Genomic DNA, 20,733 nt, shown 5'->3' with positions numbered 1-20,733 from the left:
TTTATGCACAAATATGAGTATTTTTTGTGAACCGATGAAATAATAATTTATGGTGGATTTTGATGGACTAACTACTAGCCTACTAGTCATGAATAGCCATTGTATTCAACCAAGAATCAAAAGGGACAAGAGATAAGATATTCTGAAACACAAACATAATGCCATCATTATCATATTCTCATCATTTACCAAATGATCACAACCTCGAAATTTCAAGAGAAGAACAAGAAATATCACCGACCCGATGATTCCTACCAAACTCTATAGATTGCCATAAAACGAACAAGGTAAATCCTAAAAGAATACGAGTCATGCCAAGCTGGAAGAAATATATAGTAGTACAGTAGTACTACTTAGTATTTCATTTTGAAAATATAAACTTTTGAAATCGCACAGTCAAATGAATAGTTGATAGAATAAAAGATAAAAAGAAAAAGTTATTAAAGTTTCCATACTTATTAGAGAAAAAATAGTTTCTTAAAATTAAAAAGTTCAAAATTTTAAATGACAAACTAAAAATAAAATAGTATTCCACCTCGCTTAGCGTGGACGGAGGGAGTATAATGGATTGCCAATCCTATGCACTTTAGAGTTTTGAATGCAATAGTAAAAAACAAAGACACATAATCGACTATTGGGAAAAAGTTACGCTTCCAAATTTCAAATTTTAGCCACCAATGTAAATTCAAATTCACGATCATAAATTCATTGAATCCACCACAATTAATGCCGCTTGTTACCGTTTGCACACGTAAACCGAAACACAAACACATCCATACATCTCATCATTCATCACAACCTTAAATTAACATGAATTTCACAGAAATGGACAAGAAACCTCACTCGGCTCAATAAGCCGACGATTCCTAACAAACTCCATGAACGCAAGCGACTCCCGACAGCTCCTAAGATCCGATTTCGCCCTCAAAAACGGCGGAAAAAACAGCCAAAAACTCGTGTAAATCACATACCCCAACGTTAAAACTCCCGACACAACCCTCGGCAGCCTCAATCTCCCCTCACACATCTTCTTCACCACAATCTCAATTGACAAAGACACCCCATGTAGAAGAAAGAACCCAATCATCTCCCCACTCGGCCTCATTCTCCCAATGTTGTAAAAAATCAGCTCATGCATAAGCCCCGAGACCAAGAACGTGGCCAAAACCGCGGGTATCGCGGCCCATCTCCCTAGCCCGAGCCGGGTTGACACCGACCTCACGGGCCGATAAACCGTGGGGTGTAAAATGTTGGACACCATCAAGTTCCACCGCCTCCCCCAGAAGTCTTGGAGCGAGGTGGCGAGGTAGGGCTCGTTGAAGTGGGGCTCGAGCTCGACCCGGACTAGGGCCTTGACGGCCGCGGCAAAGAGGGAGAGGATCATCTCTAGCACGAGGTACATGTGGAGGGCGTAGCATAGCATGATGATGTGGGGATGGATGTGGGATTTGTAGGCGTATACGCGTATGAGAAGGGCTAGTATTGTTACTTTAACGACGGGGGTTAGGGGGGATTTGTGGGGTTTTTTGGGGGATTGTTGGATTTTGATGGGGAAGCAAGCTAAGGGGAGGAAGAGGGATAAGGGGATTGGGGGGTGGGAGGAGAGGGGGCCTTGGTTGAAGGTGAGGAGGAGGAGTTTGAAGGTGGAGAGCCATGAGATGAAGAAGGAGGTGATGCCGGAAAAGTGGATGGAGGTGAAGTTGAGAGGGAGGAGGAGGAAGAGGATTATGATTGGGAAGATTGCGATGATTCTTGGATTTCCGGTGGGGAAGATTTGGGCTACTTTGTGGATGTAGCAAAGAGAGGCTATTACAATGCTCCAAACTAGAATCAAGTTGTTGATTTCTCCTTCCATCTCCCTCACTAATTTTGTAAAAAAAGAAACTATACTTTTGTCTATAATTTGCTCCACTTATATAGGATAGGGTTACATTTTGTTTGTGTCCACAATTATCTCAAAATGAGTTTCCGACAAATTCGAATCATATCGCTTTTATGTTTATATATTATTCAAACATTTTTTATATTCTATTCGTCCCTCGTAATTATACTACTACTCTCCATATTTTTACTAGTACAGAAATTTTTTTAAATATTACTCCTTATGATACAACATGAATTTAATAAAGAGTTATTGGTCTTTAAACTTATAAATTTTTTATGAGATCTTATATTTTCTATGAACTTATACTTATTAGTATTAGTTTTAATTTTATAATAGCATATAGTATAAGATTATGGTAAAACCAAAATTGGTGTGTCCAAATTAAATTTTACTATGTGGCAAACGCCAATATACTGGTTAATATTAAATATATTAATCGAAAATCATCAACCTATGTCCAATTTGGCTCTAGTGGTCGGTCTTCTTCTTTTTAGTTCTACCTATTGTCATATTTTAATTAGCCTATAAGTCTGAAAGCCTATGTGTAGAAAAAAGGCCTCCTGTCATATTAGCCTATCTAGGTTAACACAAAGAGACTATCAACAAAATACGGAGTACAAATTTCCTCTAGGTCATTTTCATCCATTTTATTAACTTTATTTTACTTTACATTTTATTATTAGAAACTATATAAATAATCTATCATGTTTTAGTAATGAATATGGATAGTAACTTGAAAATCATATTCATAGTATTTTGGACATTTTTTTTGGCCCAAAGTCCTCCCAAATCATGGAGGTCATTTTTAGACTTTTCACACAAACATAAATATTATTACTATATTGTTTCCTAATGTTTGGATACTTGAAATGATATTTCAAATATATATTGTAAATTTATACAAAATGAATAATTCATGCATTAAAATCTGTGCTCAAGTAAAAGTGTATATTATTGTCAGCGGAGGGAGTATTAATTATTTTTAGGTACTAATTTGTGAAGTTTATTAATTTATTTAAAACTGGAAACAAAGTGTATATTAAAATAAATGATGAATTAATATACCAATTGGGGGTGGTCAATATTAAAGTAGACGGTCCCGACTTCTAGAAGCTGAATGCATGTTGTAGCCCATCCATTTCTGTCGATGACATAATTATTATGTTTAAATTTACTAGTATATCTGTCTATTTGATTTATAAAGTGGCTAAACGAGTTTGCAATTAATTAGTTCATCAAAATTGAGGAAAATTGCTAGAATAATTATTATGTTTAATCAATTTTCGTTCAAGTAATTAATTTTAAAATATAATTGATTATATCATAAATTAGATATTTTCTCAGCTATTCACTTATTCCATTATGAAACTTTGGTCATGTTAGGTGCTTTTAAATATTAAAGTAATGCGTATATTTGTAAAAATTAAAGAAGTAGCTTTGACTAGGTTTAGCTTCCGTCTGTCATATCAAGCTTAATTTCCCAAAAATATGAGATCGCAGGACAATTGAGATATATTATTAGGGCATGTTTGATAAGTTAGTAATACCAAGGTAGAAAATTATATATAGACATTTCTAATTGTTTGATATCATAGTTAAGCTTAACTCAAAGCTCAATATAAGATCGGGTCCTATCTAATCTTACCAAAATTATAACATTAACCTTGTTTATGTATCCCACCAATTTGTCAAGTTAAGCCATGTTAATAAATATACAATACAAATTTAGATAATTTCTTTTCTATCAAACAACAACGGAAAAAATCATATCTTTGCATATCTTGACATGAAGCCCGTATTTCTTATCTTGTTTTACATATCTTCTCATATCCCATCTTTTGTATCAAACGAGTCCTTACTAGTATTGTTTATTTTATATATTTGCTGGATTGACCAATCTTGATGGTTTTTACGGCAATTGACCCTAAAACTAATATTAATATTATTTGATACTACTAACTTTGAAATAAAAGAATATATAATTTTAATTTGACATAAATTACACTTCAATTAATAAGATATTACAACCTGGAAATAATATGATATGGGTTTTATACAAAATATGCGTACAAATCAAAGCGCTTATCGGATGGATCGGACCCAGTTCCTTAGTTGAATATGGTGAAATTAAAGCCCATCTATAAAATTAAACTTGTATAGTTTGTAAAGTCACCATATAAAGGTCCAGAAACATATGAAAGGGTTTTACTCATATGAAAGGTTTATTCCATGCCACATGAAAATATTAATCTCTCTCTCTTGTTTAATAATCAATATTTAAATTATCACCGAGTGTTTAGATACTGCAAAGCACAGATTCATCAAATTGATCTATTTTTTTAGGGCATCATTAGGATGGTGGAATGTAGGAGGAAATGATATACTACTATTAATTATTATTATTTTCAACTTTTTTGGTACAATTTTATTTTATGAAAATTGTTATCCTATTTGAAATTATCATTCTTCTATATGGACGACATCTGCCAGTGAATTTTATCATTTTTTCAACACTTGACACATAGTATATGCACATCATCAATTTGGAAAACATATGTATTACAAATTGACAATTGAAATATTTCGCTCATGGAAAAATACGCAATCACACTCCACTGTAATATTCGAGAACACAATTTCACTGTAATATTCGACAAGAACACACTTCATTATATATTGAATTCACTTTATCATGATGGAGTATAAGATCTATTTGTCATTATTACATAGATACATACATAACATTTTTTTATGTAAATTTATTCATGTGCAATATGCGAAAAATTAATTTAAACGAGTTAAAGTTATATGCATTAATTTTATGAAATATTTCAGAAGTTTCAACTCTGATTCAAAATGATGTCACTACTCGAAAATATACATCATTCTACACAAATTACCATAATAATAGGACTTTAACATAACTTTTGTAGGAATCGATTTTTTGTTAAAAGGAAAAATTCTTTATAGTATTCCATTCAAATTATATATGGCATTTATAGTTACCAAGCATATAAATAGAATTCATTAATGTGCTGTAATAATTTATTTCTTTTATATGATTCATATTCATATTTTAACTTCGCAAAGCAATGGTCAAAAAGAAATTGTTCACTTATAGTGGAACGGGGGAGTAACAAATTAAATAACCTTGGATACTATAAACAGGGATGCAACTTGCCAATTAGTTGCTACTTAAGAGTATATGCATTAGTTTTGATTTTTCAACGAGATTTTAGTTTTATTTATGCATATACACTACCAAATTAATTTATCTCTTTCTACATTGGTTAGAAAACTAAAATCTGAGTTACTACCAAGTCCCTATCAATGTGACCACTTAATAGTTAATAGTATAGTACCAAAAACAGGTTACATTTATACTAAAAGTTGACTGACTCTAAGCAAAATAGTATACTCCCTAATTAAGAAGTTGTTTTCATCACACTAACTAGTTAAAACCTATCTAGAGAAGACTTCATGTAGTACATCAAAATCAATTCAGCATAATTCATATCCTCCAATTCCACTTTGTACCTAGCTAGTGTGTGTTGTGTGTGAAAAAAAGGTCATCAAGAAATGGAAGAAACGCTCATTAAATCAGATGAAAAGAAGCTATACGATGCAGCAATAGAAGGCAATGCATCACTATTTCAAAAACTCCTCCAAAAAAATCCATTCCTTCTCAACAAAATCTCATTTTCAAGCACTCACAAATCTCCTCTACACATAGCAACATACGAAAGAAATCTCAACATCGTGCAACAAATCATGGACAAAAGCCCCGAGCTAGCTGAGGAATTAGACTCCCAAAAATCGTCGCCTCTTCACATAGCAGCAGCGAAAGGGTACGTAGAAATTGCCTCGATATTGCTAGCACAGGCCCCAAACATGTGCTGGTCACGTGACTGCCGCGGCATGAACCCTATCCACGTGGCAGCCATGAATGGCCGTGTCGATGTCGTGGAGAGGCTTGTTGAGGAGGATGGTTTTGCTGCTATGGAGAAGCTGGATCGCGGGGAGACGGTGCTGCATCTGTGCGTGAAACATCGTCAGCTTGGGGCGTTGAGGGTTTTGGTGGACAAGTTGGGTGAGTTTGTGTGTGAAGAGGATGATGCTGGAGACACAGTCTTGCATTTGGCTGTTAGATTCAGACAAGTTGAGGTATTTAATTTTAAGACCAAGTCTTTTGCATTGATTGGGCATAGACACATAGGTAGATAGAGTCACCGAGCCAAATGATTAATAATTTTCAGTTTAAGTCTCCGCGTGTGCTTGGTTTTCTTTGCAAGATGTATTTGGTTTTCTATAGAGGGCATCTTGCTCGGGATATGATGATACACCACAAAAAACTTATAAGACATAAAAATTGACGCAATTATTTGCGTTAATTTTTTTTTAAAATAACACCAATTTAGGACGCAAAAGAAAGAGTTCTTGAATTAAAAATAAATTAACTTAATCTTTTATTTTTACGACGTTTCCATTTGCGCCCTCTAATTTTAGTTGGGACACGAACAATAATTACGACGCTTTTTGAAGCGTTGGTGACATATTTAGAAACACAAATTAACATCTTTAATTGTATTAAAAGATGTCTTTAACGGGTTTTTTTCTTGTATTGATTCTTTATTTCTTGTATTGATTCTTTATTGTTGAGTTGTTATTATCTTGTGGCTACACTGTGTACTTCATCTGTCCCTGAAAATTGTCACTTATTTCTATTTTCAATCGTCCCTAAATTTTTCACCTTTCGTCCGTCTGCCTCTTTTCAGTTATTTCCATTTTCAAATCACATACTTTTGTAAAACAACGTTCGGAAAGAAACTATTCACTTATAGTGGGACGAAGGAAGTAGATAATTTCATTTTGTACCACGTGTACTAGGATTAATATGCTAGTATATCCTATGGATATTATATCTGTCTCCAAAATATAGTTCATTTTTGCTATTCTTTTAGTCCCATGTAATTAGTTTATATTTATTTTTAAAAAGCTTTTCACCATATAAAAATATCATTACACCAATAATAATATGTGCTTCACTGTCTATTTTGCATATCTTACATTCTAAATGACAGATGATTCAGTACTTAGTGGAGAACACTATAATCAACAAGAAATCAAAGAATTCGAAAGGGCAAACGCCGCTCAAAATCCTAAAACAGAGCATTTCCAAGTCAGGATCAGAAAAAACAATCCAAAAAATCAAGGAAATCCTCAAATCACGATCCACCAACCAATCCTCCCAATCCCCACCAGTGGAGTGGCTAACCAAGAAGCGCGACTCCATAATGGTGGTGGCGATCCTGATCGCCACCATGGCCTTCCAGGCCGCTGTCAGCCCCGCAGGCGGCGTGTGGCAGGACGACACGCCGCCTCACAGGGCGGGCGAGGCCGTGATGGCCTACAACAACCCCAAGATATACAAGAACTTCATACGCTCCAACACAGTGGCATTCGTGACGTCACTGAGCACCATCCTGTTGTTGATCAGTGGCCTGCCGTTCAAGTACAGGTTCTTCATGTGGGCCCTGATGGCGATCATGTGGGTGTCGGTGACGGCCGTGGGAGTGACGTATGGGGCTTCGATCATGGTGGTGACTCCTGGATTTGACCGGCGGTCGCTCAGCCAAGTGATCAAGACCGGGATTAGTGTTTGGAGTGGTGTGATGGTGGTGTTGCTGGCTGGGAATATTATTCGGCTGCTTCTCCGGTGGCTGAGGCGGGTCGGAGTGGGATTTTGGATGTCGGAGAGATGTTTTCGGAAGTCTGGTGAAGTTTAACGGGGATCAAAGACAAGAGAATTTGAACTTCGAGGATGGTGAACAATTACATTGATCTTGTTTATATTTCGTTTGATCTAATAAGTAAAATTGTCCATTGACTATATCCAATTAAATACTACACTACTTCATTGAGTATCTTCTTGGCGATTTAAGTTTCCTTCAGTTTTTGCTTTTCTTCTTCTTAATTTTTCTTCTTCATTTCTACTTTTTAACCCAAAATAAGTAAATTTAAAAGGGATTCAAAAAGTTGGGTTTTTCCCATTAACTTTAAAATTGGCAATAATATTACGAATTTTATCCTGGGTTTGTTTTTCCCACAAATGATAAAATTCATGTTATTTTAATAGATTGAAGAACAATTTTGGAGGGTGTGCTTCAAGAAAAACTATCTTCAAACATTGAAAAATTTGAAGCTCTCAAAATTGTTGTCGAGAAATTACGAAAAAAAAAATCTGTATCATAATTATTTGTGAGAATTTTTTCATTCATAGAAAAAACAAACCCGAGATAAAGTTCGTTATGTTATTTGTCAATTTTAGAGTTCCTGGGAAAAACTCAATTCTTGAAAAGTTTCATGATATTAGAGACCAATATCTCAATTTAAAATAATTGATTTTAAAAAACTTAAATAGCTAATCAATTGATCACACTCGATCAATATTAGGCTAAGGGGTAGCTAATCTCTATCAAGTAAACATAATTAAAAAAATCAGATTAATAAATAGATGAATCGACAATAAATTATATTATTGATTTTAGTTGTGATGATAAATACTTTTATACTAGTATATTTATATGTAATGTTTAGGGGTAACTGCTTTTAAAGTCATCAACTTTCCATGAATTCCGGTTTTTCCCACGAACTTTAAAAAGTTCGTGTAATGTCACGAACTTTATTGTCGGTTGCTATTTTCCCATGTCAGGTTTTCCGGTCTGATTCAAACTGTCCGTTTCCTATTAAGACAATGTCCAAATTCTTTTATCTTACTATCATTATCTTCGTCTTTGAAATAGCTTCGCGTGGGTACCTTATACGCCTCAATCGGAACTCAGATGAAGAAGTTATGGCCATTATGATGGTACAAGGTCGCACAAAGGTCGCAACCTTCATCAAATGGCCATAACTTCTTCATCCGAGTTCCGATTGAGGTGTACAAGGTACCCAACGAAGCTATTTCAAAGATGAAGATAACGATAGTAAGAAAAAAGAATTTAGACATTGTCTTAATAGGAAACGAACCGTTTGTATCAGACCGGAAAACCTGACATGGGAAAATGGCAACCGACAATAAAGTTTGTGACATTACACGAACTTTTTAAAGTTTGTGGGAAAAACCGAAATTCATGGAAAGTTGGTGACTTTAAAAGCAGTTACCCCTAATGTTTAATACTTCCTCCGTCCCAGATAATTCGTCCCAGTTTTCCATTTCGGTCTGTCCTATATAATTTGTCTCATTTCACTTTTACCATTTTTGGTAATGTACCTCATATTCCACTAACTCATTCCTACTCACATTTTATTATAAAAATAATATATAAAGGTAGGACCCACATTCTACTAACTTTTTCAACCCACTTTTCACTATAATTTTTAAAACTCGTGTCCGGTCAAAGTGACCCGAATTATTCGGGACGGAGGGAGTATTATTGAAGGGTTGAAGGGATGTGTGATGTTGTAGATGAGACAGACAGAGATCAAGGAAGGAACTAGGACGACAAGAGGCACAATTGGCGCCAATTGATGTTCAATACCAAAAATGGAAAACGGCAGGCAGAGTAATACCCGCTTTTATTATTACCTTTTTATGTTAAGATTTTTGTTTTATGAACGAACGAGTGATAGACCTCGAGTAAAATACCGTATTTGTTTTGATTGGTTGCGATTGGAAATAGTTAATGTGTGAATTGTTGTTGGTTAATCGTGTGGTGAAAGTAGTCGATGAGATTGACGTGAGATTCATCGATGGGAAAATTGGACGTCTGTTTACAAGTACTTGGAATAACACCAAAGTACTAAAATAAAAACACCACAAATATTCTAAATCAAATATTTGGGCCTATTACTTTTATCTGTCTTGTTCTAGCCTTTTTATTTCTTTTAGTTTGGGACTAATTTTGAGAAGCCCAAAAATCAATTTCTTAACCTAATCTGTAGTCAATTACCTGGTCAATATATTTTCCCCCAACCCCATCACCACACGGTTTCCACCACATGGCCACATCTCAACTCCCTAATAAATCTCCAACTAAAACTCCATCAACTTAGGCTACATATATTCTGCAACTCCATTCCATAAAATCCACATTTAAAATCTAAGAGTCCCAACGCAGTTTCATCTCTTCCACAAAGGTAAATTCTCCTCCATTCCATGAATACAAAAAATCTCCATACTTTTGATTCCATAACACAAATTCTCGACATCACAGTTTGAAGGAGAAACCAAGAGAGTTGTGATTTTTCAATACTTTCTCTTCTGCAAGTTTTGCCTCTTCCGGAAGGTATATACATAATTTCTGAAAGTCTCTGCATTCAATTCCATGACATTGTTCACATAATCATAGTAGTTCACAAAAACGAACTTAAGACTTCTTGTTGAATTTCTGGAAATTTTGAATGATTCGTTCTTGATAAAGTTGCAAACTTTAAACTTGTTCTCTTGATTTCTCTTCCAATCTTAGTTCTGCAAATTTTGTCGGCCCATTAATAACTGAAATCAAACAATTACAAATAATAAAAATTTTAGATTTGGGAAAAGGGGAGAGGGACTTAGCGTTGGGAGTAGCGGCGCTGCGACAGTGACCGAAGACGGGGAAAGGAGAGATGTTCGTTTGTGGTTCCTTGTTGCGAGGGAGTGAAGAAGGAGATAGGAGAGTTGGGATCTTTTCTGTCTTGGTGAATCGTAGAAGATGACAGAGAGAAAGAGAGAGTGAGATTGAAGGAGAGGAAGAAGAGGTGGGAACTCTGTTTCTTCTGTTTTGGTGAATTTTTGACAGAGAGGAAGTTGTTGTTTTGCGATAAAATTTGAGAGAGAGAGAGACGTGTAGGTGGCTGGAGTAATAATTAAATAAATAGGGAATACTGTATTGTTTTGTTCTTTGAGAACCAGAAGAGAAGAATTGATTCCTATAAGGTAGACGTGTGATGTGGGAGTATCCCTCAGTTTTTGATTGATATTCTTATCTTAGACTAATTTTGTGAAAAAAAAAGAGTTAGTGTTGGAAGGGGAGTAAATACGTGTAGTGATGTGAGAATCTATGGATATTAATTCACTTTATTTAGTTTATTACTTTTGTTGTTAGACTAAATAATTTTTTTGGTAGTGGACTACTTCAGTTTAATTGTATGCTTGAGCAGTAGACAGAAATTGTTTTGGACAGTTTACTTGGCGAAGAATTTAATAAAAAAATATGAGGACTTTATATATATGTATATATATTTTCTCTATGAGAGAATGAAGGATAATTTGAGCACACGCACATAGGATGCATGCATTGTTTTAAATTAATTTACTTTTTTGCAAAGCCTGATTTTTGCATATCATGTTATTACGAAAAGGGTGAAATTTTGCACGTTGTTGAGGTTGGGACAGGAAGTTTGTGGAGGCTGCATTGTTTTTATTTATTTTTTCAAATTTTATATTCAAAGCATTTAAATGAAGTTTTAATCAAAGTCCAGCATATACACATAGATCAACCAATTGCCACAAACCATTAAGTTGTTAATTTTAAAGACCAAGTTTTAAATTTGTAGATTATACACTACTACCAAATTTGATTTTAAAAACAGTTTAAAGGCCAATATATCCCATTAATATTAAATATAGGATTGATTAATTGAAAATAAAATAGTTAAGTTTTCTCATAAAAATCATTATTAAAAGAATACTAGTACCAATTAAGAGAATTAACTAAAATTTGAAAATAAAATAGTTAAGTTTTCTCATAAAAATCATTATAAAAAGAATACTACTACCAATTAAGAGAATTAACTAGAATAAACGTTCGAGTAAAATATTTATATAAGGAATTAAGAATGACATATTACTGTTTCCAAAAAAAACAAGAAGGAAAATATTGAAGACTATTAAAATTGGGAAAATTGAAGGCTTCGTAAATCGAATTATTGACAAACGACGTTTTACAGTTACTTCCGCTCCCTTTCCAAATCTAGTAATCACAAAGCCGCCGCCGCCGCCGCCGCCGCCAGATCATCTCTAAAATGGAGGGCGTAGGGGCCAGGTTCGGCCGATCTTCCACCCGTTACGGCGGTCCCGCTGCCGTCTTTACAGGCCCGGTTCGCAAGTGGGAAAAGAAGTGGGTTCACGCGCCGCCCAATTCCAACAGCCACCATCACACGGCGTCTAATGGAACTGCCAATGGAAGCAACGGCTCGTCCCACGTGCAGTTTTACAAGTGGACGCCCATCGCTTCCAGCCAATTGAAAGACGGTAGCAACAATGATAGCAACGGCGCCGATAATGGTAATGCTGAACCTAAAAATTCGAGTAAGGGCGACGATGCTGCGGTGGAGGAGCCTCCGAAGAAACGATTCAAGTATATTCCGGTAAATTTTTTAGTTATTTGATTTTGTCCCAATTCGGTTTGATTGAATCGTTTTTAATTGCTTATGTTTTTAATTTAGGTAGGATGTGTGCTGTGATTTGTTGCATCTGAATTACGGAATATCGGATTCGATTGGTGTGATTTTGAGTTTTTTTGGCGGTCTAGGGTTTTTTTTGGTAAATAATTGCCGTAATTGGGGATCAGTCAAAAGTTGTAGACTGGATTTTTGGAAGTTTTGATTTTATTGCCCTCTGGGTTGTATGTTTGTTGTATGCATAGGTTTGGAAGAATTGGAAGATGGATATGGGATTCATAAATAATAAATGCGATGAGGTTATGTGACTGTTTCACTTAATGGTGGATCTGATTTCATCACATATGTCCCAAACTAATTTTGGGTGAAACACTTACTTGGAGTGATTCCAAATGCTTACTACATGTGACCCTTCTTAGGCATGAAGAGATTCACGAAGATTGGTTTTAGAACGAACTTGTTTGCGTTAGATTCGTTGCTTTTATTACTGTGGTCTGTTGAGGCAAACAAGTGTTTGGGTGGAAAATCTTATTGATAATAATGATGAGAAACTCATTTTTGACCAGTTTCTTGTTGCGAGCCTAAAACCATATACATGACGTTGTTTATGGTTTTGAAGTCAGAATATAAACTTCAGATTGCCTTATAGGTTCTTGGGTTTTATTACTGTGGTCTGTTGAGGAAAACGAGTGTTATGAGTAAACTAATGCTGATAATAATGATGAGAAACTTATCTAAAGCCCTGTAGATGAAGTTTATTGTTTTGAAGTCAATATGACTTTCTTAGTGGCTTATATACTCTCTATACGTTCGCAGTATGAATGAGCTGTATGTCGGTATGGATGAACACTTGCTTCATTGCTAGTTTGTTTCAATGTACTTATTGTTTTGTTGTTGAAAGTGAAAAAGTAAATATCTTTCAGTGTTTACGCCTTCTTTTATTTGTTTCTCCAGCATTGTTAATGGATTGTTCAAAAGCATTCTACTTTTAATGCCAACTGACCTTCTGCATGGTTACTTATAGCTCCTGTAAATTACATTTACTGATTTTGTTAACTGGACAGATTGTTGTGCTTGAAGAACAAAAAGTTGAATCCTCGGAGCAGATGGAGGATGAAAATAAGCCAGATGACGGTAACTCAGATGCAATAGAGACAACGTCCAGAGGTGATGAAAAACCTGACATGAATGATACACCGATGGATGAAAACCAGGTGAGCATTGCATCTTTTTTCTCGTCTTTTTCTCTTGTTGTTCATTTAGTCTGTGCTATCCTTCTTGGATCTCTGTATCAAAACCTGCGCTCTTTATGTTTGTGGACAAGTCCAATATTGCTTGGTTTTCACAATTGAGGATATTTTTTCTGAAAAAACTATAAAGCAGTTTTTTCTACCTTTTGAGTGCTTTTACTATGGTTGTAAATTTATCATAGGAAAATAAGGGATAAGAAAAAATGTGAAAAATATTTATTACTCCACTCTTTAGTGGCTCCAGCCTTTTTTTATTTTTCCATGGTCTGTAGGGTGGAAAACATGTGATAAAGGGGAAATTATTATCACATTAATACCGGTTGATAATATTATCCATCCCACTAACATGTGAAAATAGTAAAAAAAAATTTGGTCAAAGTCTATGTTTTCTGCCCTTTACCATCAAAGAGAAACACACCCATGAGGAAATTGGCAGCTCCATCTTCTCAAACTGTTTCCGTTCGAGCGATTGTGGATTCTTTATTTTGCTATGCCTAAAGTTTAGCTATTTGGTACATATCCAAGATATTACTAGAATATATATGATCAGTCTCAGTATTAACAGCTGCTAGCGTCGTCTATGCTTGGCATCTAAACTATCGATATGCACTGTATCAGGCTTCAGAGAGCAGTCGTGAGGAACGGCAAGATTTGAACGAAAGCACCTTGGATTTGAGTCTGGGGTTGAATGCTCATGATGGTGAAAATGAGTCCAACGATCAAAACAGAGATTAGTAGAGCGAGCCAGCTCTTCATTTATTGAGACCCTGGTTTATTTATGCAAAAGCCAAAGGTTAGAAGCAGATGAGCAATCTAAGCCTGTTGAGTACAGTGTTTGCTGCGTTTCTTATGCCTAAGAAAGTAGATTTGAAGGTCACTAAATGTTGTAATTTTAGGTTTAGTTTGCTTCTTTGTTGAAGTGATTGTATTTGTACGATTTCATCTCGTGACAGATGGAATCAAATTTTTTACTCGAATCAGCATTTTCTGGGAGCAGTTGTTTAGATTTGATTTGGGACTATGTAATGGTAACAACATACCACATCTCCACATCTCGAATCTATAAATGATTTGTATTATTTTATGGTCAAGAAATCTATTTATTCTTGTTAAGATTAGTAACAAACTAGGTAGATGACTAATTAATTAGTACTGTAACATGAAATTATTCATGCCACAAGCTCTTAAGTTAAAACAGATGAGGTGAGGTAAGTGCTATAGTAGCTATATACATATCAGAAATAACAAATCTATGATCACAACACCAACTTTGAATACAAACAATTTAATAGCATAAGAAGTCAGGCTCAGGCATGTACAGGTACGGATGATGAGTTCATGGATACACATCCTTTCAAGCGTTCGATAATCGCATTTTTGCTCACTAACCCCGAGTGAAGAGTCAGAGGAAGCCCCTCTTTCACACATTCGTCGTACTTCTCCAACGCGCACACTATCTCACTAAAATCTGGCCGCTTGGAGGGGTTGACGGCCCAACATCGTTTTATTAGGTGCGCAATTGCTGGCTGGCAGCTTGCTGCCAACGGCGGCCTCTCGTTCTGTAACATTCATGGATTAGTCACATTTTGCACATTAACTAAGAATTTCCTTTCCAAATGCGCAAACACTCAGTTGTTCTGATTTTTCAAATGAATGCATATGATCATTGATAACCTTATACGGTTCAGACACATGTCGAATTATGAATTCTTGATTGAACCTATAAAACAATTGTATTAACCTCTACACTCAACACACATATCGTTGATTGCTTATACGTTCAATGTAGTTACTTTATAGGTTCAGTGCAAGAGTTTGTAAATTTTGTGAGAAATTGAATTCCGATTTTTTAAGCAAATCTAATTTCTCATAAAATTTACAAACTCTTGCACTAAACGTATAAAGTAACTGCATTTGCCTATACACTGAACGCATGTCTCGAATAGCTTATAGGGCTTAAGGCTAGAGGTTCCTAGTTTCTTTCATATCTCCATTTCCCAAAATGCCCCCCGCTTTATATAGTTGCAATTTTTCTACTTAGGAATCATGTCTTAGCCTTGTGAGGAATAAAAATGCATATACTCACTCCACTATTCAAGAAGCAATGGCTAGCTAGAATGAAAATTTCAAGTAAAACACACACACACACACACTTAGCATGAAATAAGTATCCAACCTTCTCAGCCACAGCAAAGGCAGCCTGCACGGGCGTCATCCCCTGGAACGGGAGCAAAGCCGTAGTGAGCTCCCACAGCACGATCCCGAAGCTATATACATCAACCTTGCGCGTGTAAGGCTTCTCCTTGATCATCTCAGGCGCCATCCAACGATAAGTCCCCATATTCCCCTTGGCCTCCCTGCACTGCGTCTCCAAACAGGACGTCCCGAAATCAGCAACCTTGACGCGCATCTCATCATTCAGAAGCAAGTTGTTGGACTTGAGATCTCTATGTATGACACCCTGTGAGTGAAGATAATCCATCCCTCTTGATATGTCGAGGGCTAATCTCAGAATCGTCTCAACTGAGAGGGAGTATGGTTCCTTCTTGTTCAGATACATCCTCAGAGTCCCTTGTGACATGTACTCTGTGATGATGCAATATACCGGCGGCTTTTTGCACGCTGCAATAAACTGCAGTGACACAAATTGTAGATGTTACATTTAATATGCAGATGTTCTTGAAATTTAACAAATTAAATTTATTGTGTTACATCATACAACTGCCAAAGCTACATTATGATACAAGCTTACATACTACTACAAAATTGTTCAAAATTGCACAAATTATGCTTTCCACAATTAAAGGACAAAATTTAGATGATACTTTCAAGCAACAAATATGTTCATGATATCACTTTCTCTATACATAAGTACAAAATCTAATATGTACTCCACAATGAGTTAACTCTCAAGATTTAAGGCCAAACACAACTCATAGTTATGTAAGAAATTTCAAGCAAAAAAAATAATCAAAATTTCCTATCAATCATCATTAAACCAAAATTGCATGACACATGCTACTAGTGTGTGTTTGCGACTGGTAGAGTGGTTAACGTCTGAGATACAAGCGCAGAATCTAAATTTAATGTCACAATTACCAAAAAAAAGGCACGAACCTGCACGATGTTAGGATGGTAGAGACGGGAGAGGAGAGCAACCTCGCTCTTGAACTGCTGCTCGAGGAGAGCTCGAGTCTCCTCCTTGTGAGTAGGAATCCTAACCATCTTAACCGCCACAGCTCTCTGCTTGTAGATTCCTCGGTAGATTCTGCTGTGGGCCCCAGAAGCAAACTTGTTCCCTATGAACAACTGGGAGAGATCCGCGGTCCACTCCTCCCGTTCCTCGTTGGACGCCTCCCACGTCTCCACATTCTCCGACTCCAGAATCATCGACCACGATTCCAGGCTGTCGAATCTCTTCCTCTCCATGTTGTCTGATTCGATTCTCAGCTGGTTTCTTGAGGTTGAAGGGATCGATAGAGACTTGTTGCTCTTGCTCTTTCGCAGCCGGAACGGATTGAAACACGAAGCAGCCATTTCTTCTTTTATTTTTATATATGTATAAAATTTGGAGGGTTGAGTTTTTTTTTATTTTTAGAATCAATGGTTGTGATCAAAAGGTGTTGGTTTCCTTCTGAATGTGTGCATTGATTTCAAGAAGTGCATGAACTGGTTGAGAAACATGAGGGCGAGAGGGTGATGGTGAAGAGAAGATTTTGTGGTGTTTCATTTATCAATCGGATTTGGAAGGTAAAATGGTTTCTTGAAATTTGCAGAGATGGAGAAGTGTAGTAAGCTAAGAAGATGAGAGGAATTATTGAGGGCTTGTTATGAAAAATGGAGAGAGATTTGTGAGTTGGCTTTGGTATATTGTAAGGTAAAGATGTAAAGTAGGTTGTTTGGGTGAAGAAGATGAATTCCAACTTGAAATTTCATGGATGTCTCGTGAATTCTCGTTTATAAAGTGTAGTATTGTGGAGAGAGAGAGAAATAGAGAAAGAGAGCTTTTATTTCGAATGGATTCGACCCTCCTATTTTCATTCAATACTAATTTGATTTTAGTAGCAACGGTTTCTAAACTTTAGCACTTTTTGTAAGTGAGTATAAACATATCAAAATATATAAGAGAAAATGAAAATTTTCATCATATTTTAGTGGTTGTAACATCAATACCATGATAATATTAGTTAGTGTTATGGATTGAAGTTTAGGGTTTATGGATTGAAGTTTAGTGAAAAGAAGAGAAAATAGGGTTTAATTATCCATAGAAAAATTATCCCAGATAAAAGAATATAATCATACTATGTATTTTCCATTTTTTTTTTCATGAGAAAAAGCAAGGGTATCCAATAAAGAAAATCGTAAGCCGTTGTATTAACTCTACGTGGCTTTGCTTGTCTCACGAATAAAGTTAAACGACGACTTTTAACAAAATTGGATTCATTTCCTTTTGTTCTTCTCTTTTGCCCAAACACTTTATCTCATGCACAACCAGCAGTCGGCCAACTCAGAAAATAAAAAGTAAAAGAAAGAGCCCCTATGGTCCATATTTTGCAAATTTACGAAAAAATATTTTGTTTATATATGCCGACATGCAGTCTTCATTACAATGTTATGATCCTCAAACTTCAATGTATCGCAGTTTTCCACATTCCAATCTATAGAAATATTAAAAGTATGAGTTTTGTATTATTTGAAGAGATTAAGTTAACTTCTCTTCCGGAGTGAAAAATTTGATTATTTGATATGCCGTTTAAATAATACTCTTTTCATCCTAAAAAAATAGACAATCTTGTAAGTGACACGAATTTTAATATGCAATTGATAAAGTAAGAGATAAATGAAAAAAAGTAAGAAAGAGATAAAAATCTACTCCCTCCGTCCGGCATTAGGAGTCCTGATTGAGTTGGGTGCGGGTTTCAAGAAATGTTTGAATGTGTAATAATTGGAGTGTGTAATAATGAAATGTGGGACCCATTTGCATTATTATTAGCTTTATTCTTTGGATGTGTTTTTTACTTAGTGCTTTTTAATGGTTTATTTTATAATATTTTTATTGATGTATGACTTTGTACATTAGACATTATTATATAGGCTTAGGAAAAACTATACAAGGAAAACCTAATTATCATTAATTACATGATTCAAATCTCCTATGATTGGTATAATATAATCTTGTGTATCTTCCTCCGGATATAGCGAGATACTCCGTGATCTTCTTCCAACACTCCCCCTCAAGTTAAGTAACGGGGTTTCCGATACTCAACTTGCATAATACCTCTCGAAAGGATTTTGTAATTCTCCATGTAGGAATGCATTAGCACATCGAACGATAAGGGCCCAATCCTTGTTAAAAAATCGAGAATAGACTCTTACGTGTTAATCTTTGCCCAGAAAGTCCGGGCCGTAATCCACACCATAAGTTTATATATCCCTTTCCAAAAACCCGGCTTTATATCTCTATCGTCCCATCCGCCCCCTTTTTTATCGTGAACACCCATCTACCCCGACCCCCCTACCCTTTCCGGTAATTTGCCACCCAAAGTATCGTTCCTCATTATGCCTTCATTTCGGGGGACTTTCCCCTTTCTCCTTGTTTATGTTTCATTGCTTCCCCCGTCGATTGAGGAATCTCTTTTTCTCGTATAAGGCGCTTCAAATGCTCTTGCCATTTTTGAAAGGTTTTTTTTGCCAATTCCCAAATTGTGGGCTCTTCCCAACCTTTTCGGGAGAATATCTTTTGGACCCCTTTACCGGAAAGGAAGAACATATCCTCCGGTGCGTCAATTGTTTTGTTTTTTTTTCCCCTTTTCGGTCGAGAAACCGTAAGGGGATTTGGGGAAATTCCCTCGGATATCGGGGAAAGGATCAAGGGATTGGGATGAGATGACTCTTTTGGCGGACCCCGGCGGGGGACCCGACTTTTGGATCCTCAATCGAAGAGTTTGGAAGGGCACAACCCAACTAAAAGGGTCCTGGAATTCCCGGGATCAACCCCCGATTTACAAGGGGGTGGTAAAATTGGTTTCTAGGAAATTACGTTATGGTGGTGGTAATTTTAGGGGTATTGGGGTCAAAACATGGGGTGTTTGGTTTACCCGAAAAACAAACATTTGGTGACATGGGGATAATTTTTTTTCGGTTTTGGGAATAACAAAAACCGGGCGAAAAAATTTTGGGTTAAGGTTCAGGGGAGGGTTTGGGGATAGTTTGGGGATATCGGAGGATTTTTTTTGTTAAGGTTTTTTGGGGGGGAGCTTTTTGGGAGCATGGGCTATACCCGGCCCGAAATGTGTTGGGGATTTTGGGTTTCTCATTGGGGCCGGGTTTTTTTTGGATTGTCCTATTTTGTTCCCTCCCCATTTTGTTCGGGTGTAAAAAGAAAAGAATTTGGGGTGAACCATTCCCTTTTCTTGAAAAAATTGGCTGAGCTATTAACAAATTCCCTCCCATTTCGATCGAAGGTTTTGATGGTGGTATAAAATTAAAGTTTAACCATTTTAAAAATAAGACAAATTTTATCAATAACTTCACTTATGTTTATAAAATAAATCCAAGTCATTCTAGTGCAATCATCAACAAATATCACAAAAATCGAAAGTTTCCCCACCAACAATAGAGCGGGGCCCCACAAAGAATGTACCGAAAAATAGTATTCATACGAGTGTTCGAGAGTTTAAAAAAGCCTTGGGGGTTTTGGCCAAAAACCCCGTCTCCCTGCAAAATCTGGGAAAAAAGGGTTTGGAAAAGAAGTTTAAATAACCGAGAAAGGGCCATTTTGTGCCAAACCCCTTTTTTTTTGGGGCCCCTGGCCCCGTCAGCGCCAGCTATCTCGTCCACGTAGTAGAGTCCTGTTCCGGCCACGCCCCGAATCCCTTCCGAAAATCCCGAAATGCAAAAATAGGAGATTAGAAGAGGAATTCAACTCCTTTCCGTTTTTGACATCAATGGGGACAAAAATCAAAATATGCAATTTCGAGTTTAGAAAGGGGAGATTTCAATAGGCCGAACCCCAAAAAGAATCACCCCACTCATCTTAAATATGTTTTTTTAATTCCATATGTCTAAATCACTTTATCCGGGTCATAAGCCCCAAATCAAAAATCCACCCCCTTTTTTTTTTTCAACCCCCTTTTCTCACAAGAAATAAAGGATAATTTTTTTAACAAAAATGGATTTTTTTCCAAAAATTCAAGGGGGTTTTTCAGTTTT

The 20,733-nt window shown here is 36.1% G+C and overlaps 4 protein-coding genes and 1 long non-coding RNA gene across 5 annotated transcripts; 3 read left to right on the top strand and 2 right to left on the bottom strand.

The window, feature by feature from the left end:
* Positions 1 to 680: 680 nt before the first annotated feature.
* LOC125212540 (acyl-CoA--sterol O-acyltransferase 1-like) lies at positions 681 to 1,928 on the bottom strand. The gene has a single exon (XM_048112740.1). The coding sequence runs from the start codon at positions 1,853 to 1,855 to the stop codon at positions 818 to 820; it is 1,038 nt and encodes a 345-aa protein (XP_047968697.1). The 5' UTR covers positions 1,856 to 1,928; the 3' UTR covers positions 681 to 817.
* Positions 1,929 to 5,407: 3,479 nt separating this feature from the next.
* LOC125210198 (ankyrin repeat-containing protein At5g02620-like) lies at positions 5,408 to 7,703 on the top strand. Its single transcript, XM_048109768.1, has 3 exons — positions 5,408 to 6,049; positions 6,967 to 7,022; positions 7,119 to 7,703. The coding sequence occupies exons 1-3, from the start codon at positions 5,465 to 5,467 to the stop codon at positions 7,669 to 7,671; spliced, it is 1,194 nt and encodes a 397-aa protein (XP_047965725.1). The 5' UTR covers positions 5,408 to 5,464; the 3' UTR covers positions 7,672 to 7,703.
* A 2,187-nt stretch (positions 7,704 to 9,890) lies between these two features.
* Positions 9,891 to 11,280, top strand: LOC125210315. Its single transcript, XR_007174369.1, has 3 exons — positions 9,891 to 10,024; positions 10,102 to 10,173; positions 11,231 to 11,280. It is a non-coding gene; the product is annotated as an uncharacterized LOC125210315 (long non-coding RNA).
* Positions 11,281 to 11,782: 502 nt separating this feature from the next.
* Positions 11,783 to 14,605, top strand: LOC125210314. Its single transcript, XM_048109873.1, has 3 exons — positions 11,783 to 12,238; positions 13,336 to 13,485; positions 14,140 to 14,605. Exons 1-3 carry the CDS (start codon positions 11,894 to 11,896, stop codon positions 14,254 to 14,256), a joined length of 612 nt encoding a protein of 203 aa, XP_047965830.1. The 5' UTR covers positions 11,783 to 11,893; the 3' UTR covers positions 14,257 to 14,605.
* Positions 14,606 to 14,636: 31 nt separating this feature from the next.
* LOC125210312 (serine/threonine/tyrosine-protein kinase HT1) lies at positions 14,637 to 17,447 on the bottom strand. Its single transcript, XM_048109870.1, has 3 exons — positions 16,639 to 17,447; positions 15,698 to 16,153; positions 14,637 to 15,080 (listed from the first exon to the last, which is right to left on the bottom strand). The coding sequence occupies exons 1-3, from the start codon at positions 17,056 to 17,058 to the stop codon at positions 14,829 to 14,831; spliced, it is 1,128 nt and encodes a 375-aa protein (XP_047965827.1). The 5' UTR covers positions 17,059 to 17,447; the 3' UTR covers positions 14,637 to 14,828.
* Between the last annotated feature and the right edge of the window lie 3,286 nt (positions 17,448 to 20,733).

This window comes from Salvia hispanica, chromosome 3, assembly GCF_023119035.1.
Source record: "Salvia hispanica cultivar TCC Black 2014 chromosome 3, UniMelb_Shisp_WGS_1.0, whole genome shotgun sequence".
Taxonomy (NCBI): domain Eukaryota; kingdom Viridiplantae; phylum Streptophyta; class Magnoliopsida; order Lamiales; family Lamiaceae; genus Salvia; species Salvia hispanica.
This window is presented reverse-complemented; position numbering and strand designations above follow the sequence as displayed.

Bases quoted from the DNA above. Each gene is read 5' to 3' on its own strand.
- LOC125210312 (XM_048109870.1), bottom strand. From the start codon at position 17,058: ATGGCTGCTTCGTGTTTCAATCCGTTCCGGCTGCGAAAGAGCAAGAGC. The intron at 16,154-16,638 runs GTTCGTGCCTTT...GTGTCACTGCAG, and splicing joins ACCATCCTAACATCGTGCAG to TTTATTGCAGCGTGCAAAAA. The intron at 15,081-15,697 runs GTTGGATACTTA...TGAATGTTACAG, and splicing joins CCTTTGCTGTGGCTGAGAAG to AACGAGAGGCCGCCGTTGGC.
- LOC125210198 (XM_048109768.1), top strand. From the start codon at position 5,465: ATGGAAGAAACGCTCATTAAATCAGATGAAAAGAAGCTATACGATGCA. The intron at 6,050-6,966 runs GTATTTAATTTT...TCTAAATGACAG, and splicing joins TTAGATTCAGACAAGTTGAG to ATGATTCAGTACTTAGTGGA. The intron at 7,023-7,118 runs AGGGCAAACGCC...CAAATCACGATC, and splicing joins AAGAAATCAAAGAATTCGAA to CACCAACCAATCCTCCCAAT.
- LOC125212540 (XM_048112740.1), bottom strand. From the start codon at position 1,855: ATGGAAGGAGAAATCAACAACTTGATTCTAGTTTGGAGCATTGTAATA.
- LOC125210314 (XM_048109873.1), top strand. From the start codon at position 11,894: ATGGAGGGCGTAGGGGCCAGGTTCGGCCGATCTTCCACCCGTTACGGC. The intron at 12,239-13,335 runs GTAAATTTTTTA...TTAACTGGACAG, and splicing joins AACGATTCAAGTATATTCCG to ATTGTTGTGCTTGAAGAACA. The intron at 13,486-14,139 runs GTGAGCATTGCA...GCACTGTATCAG, and splicing joins CACCGATGGATGAAAACCAG to GCTTCAGAGAGCAGTCGTGA.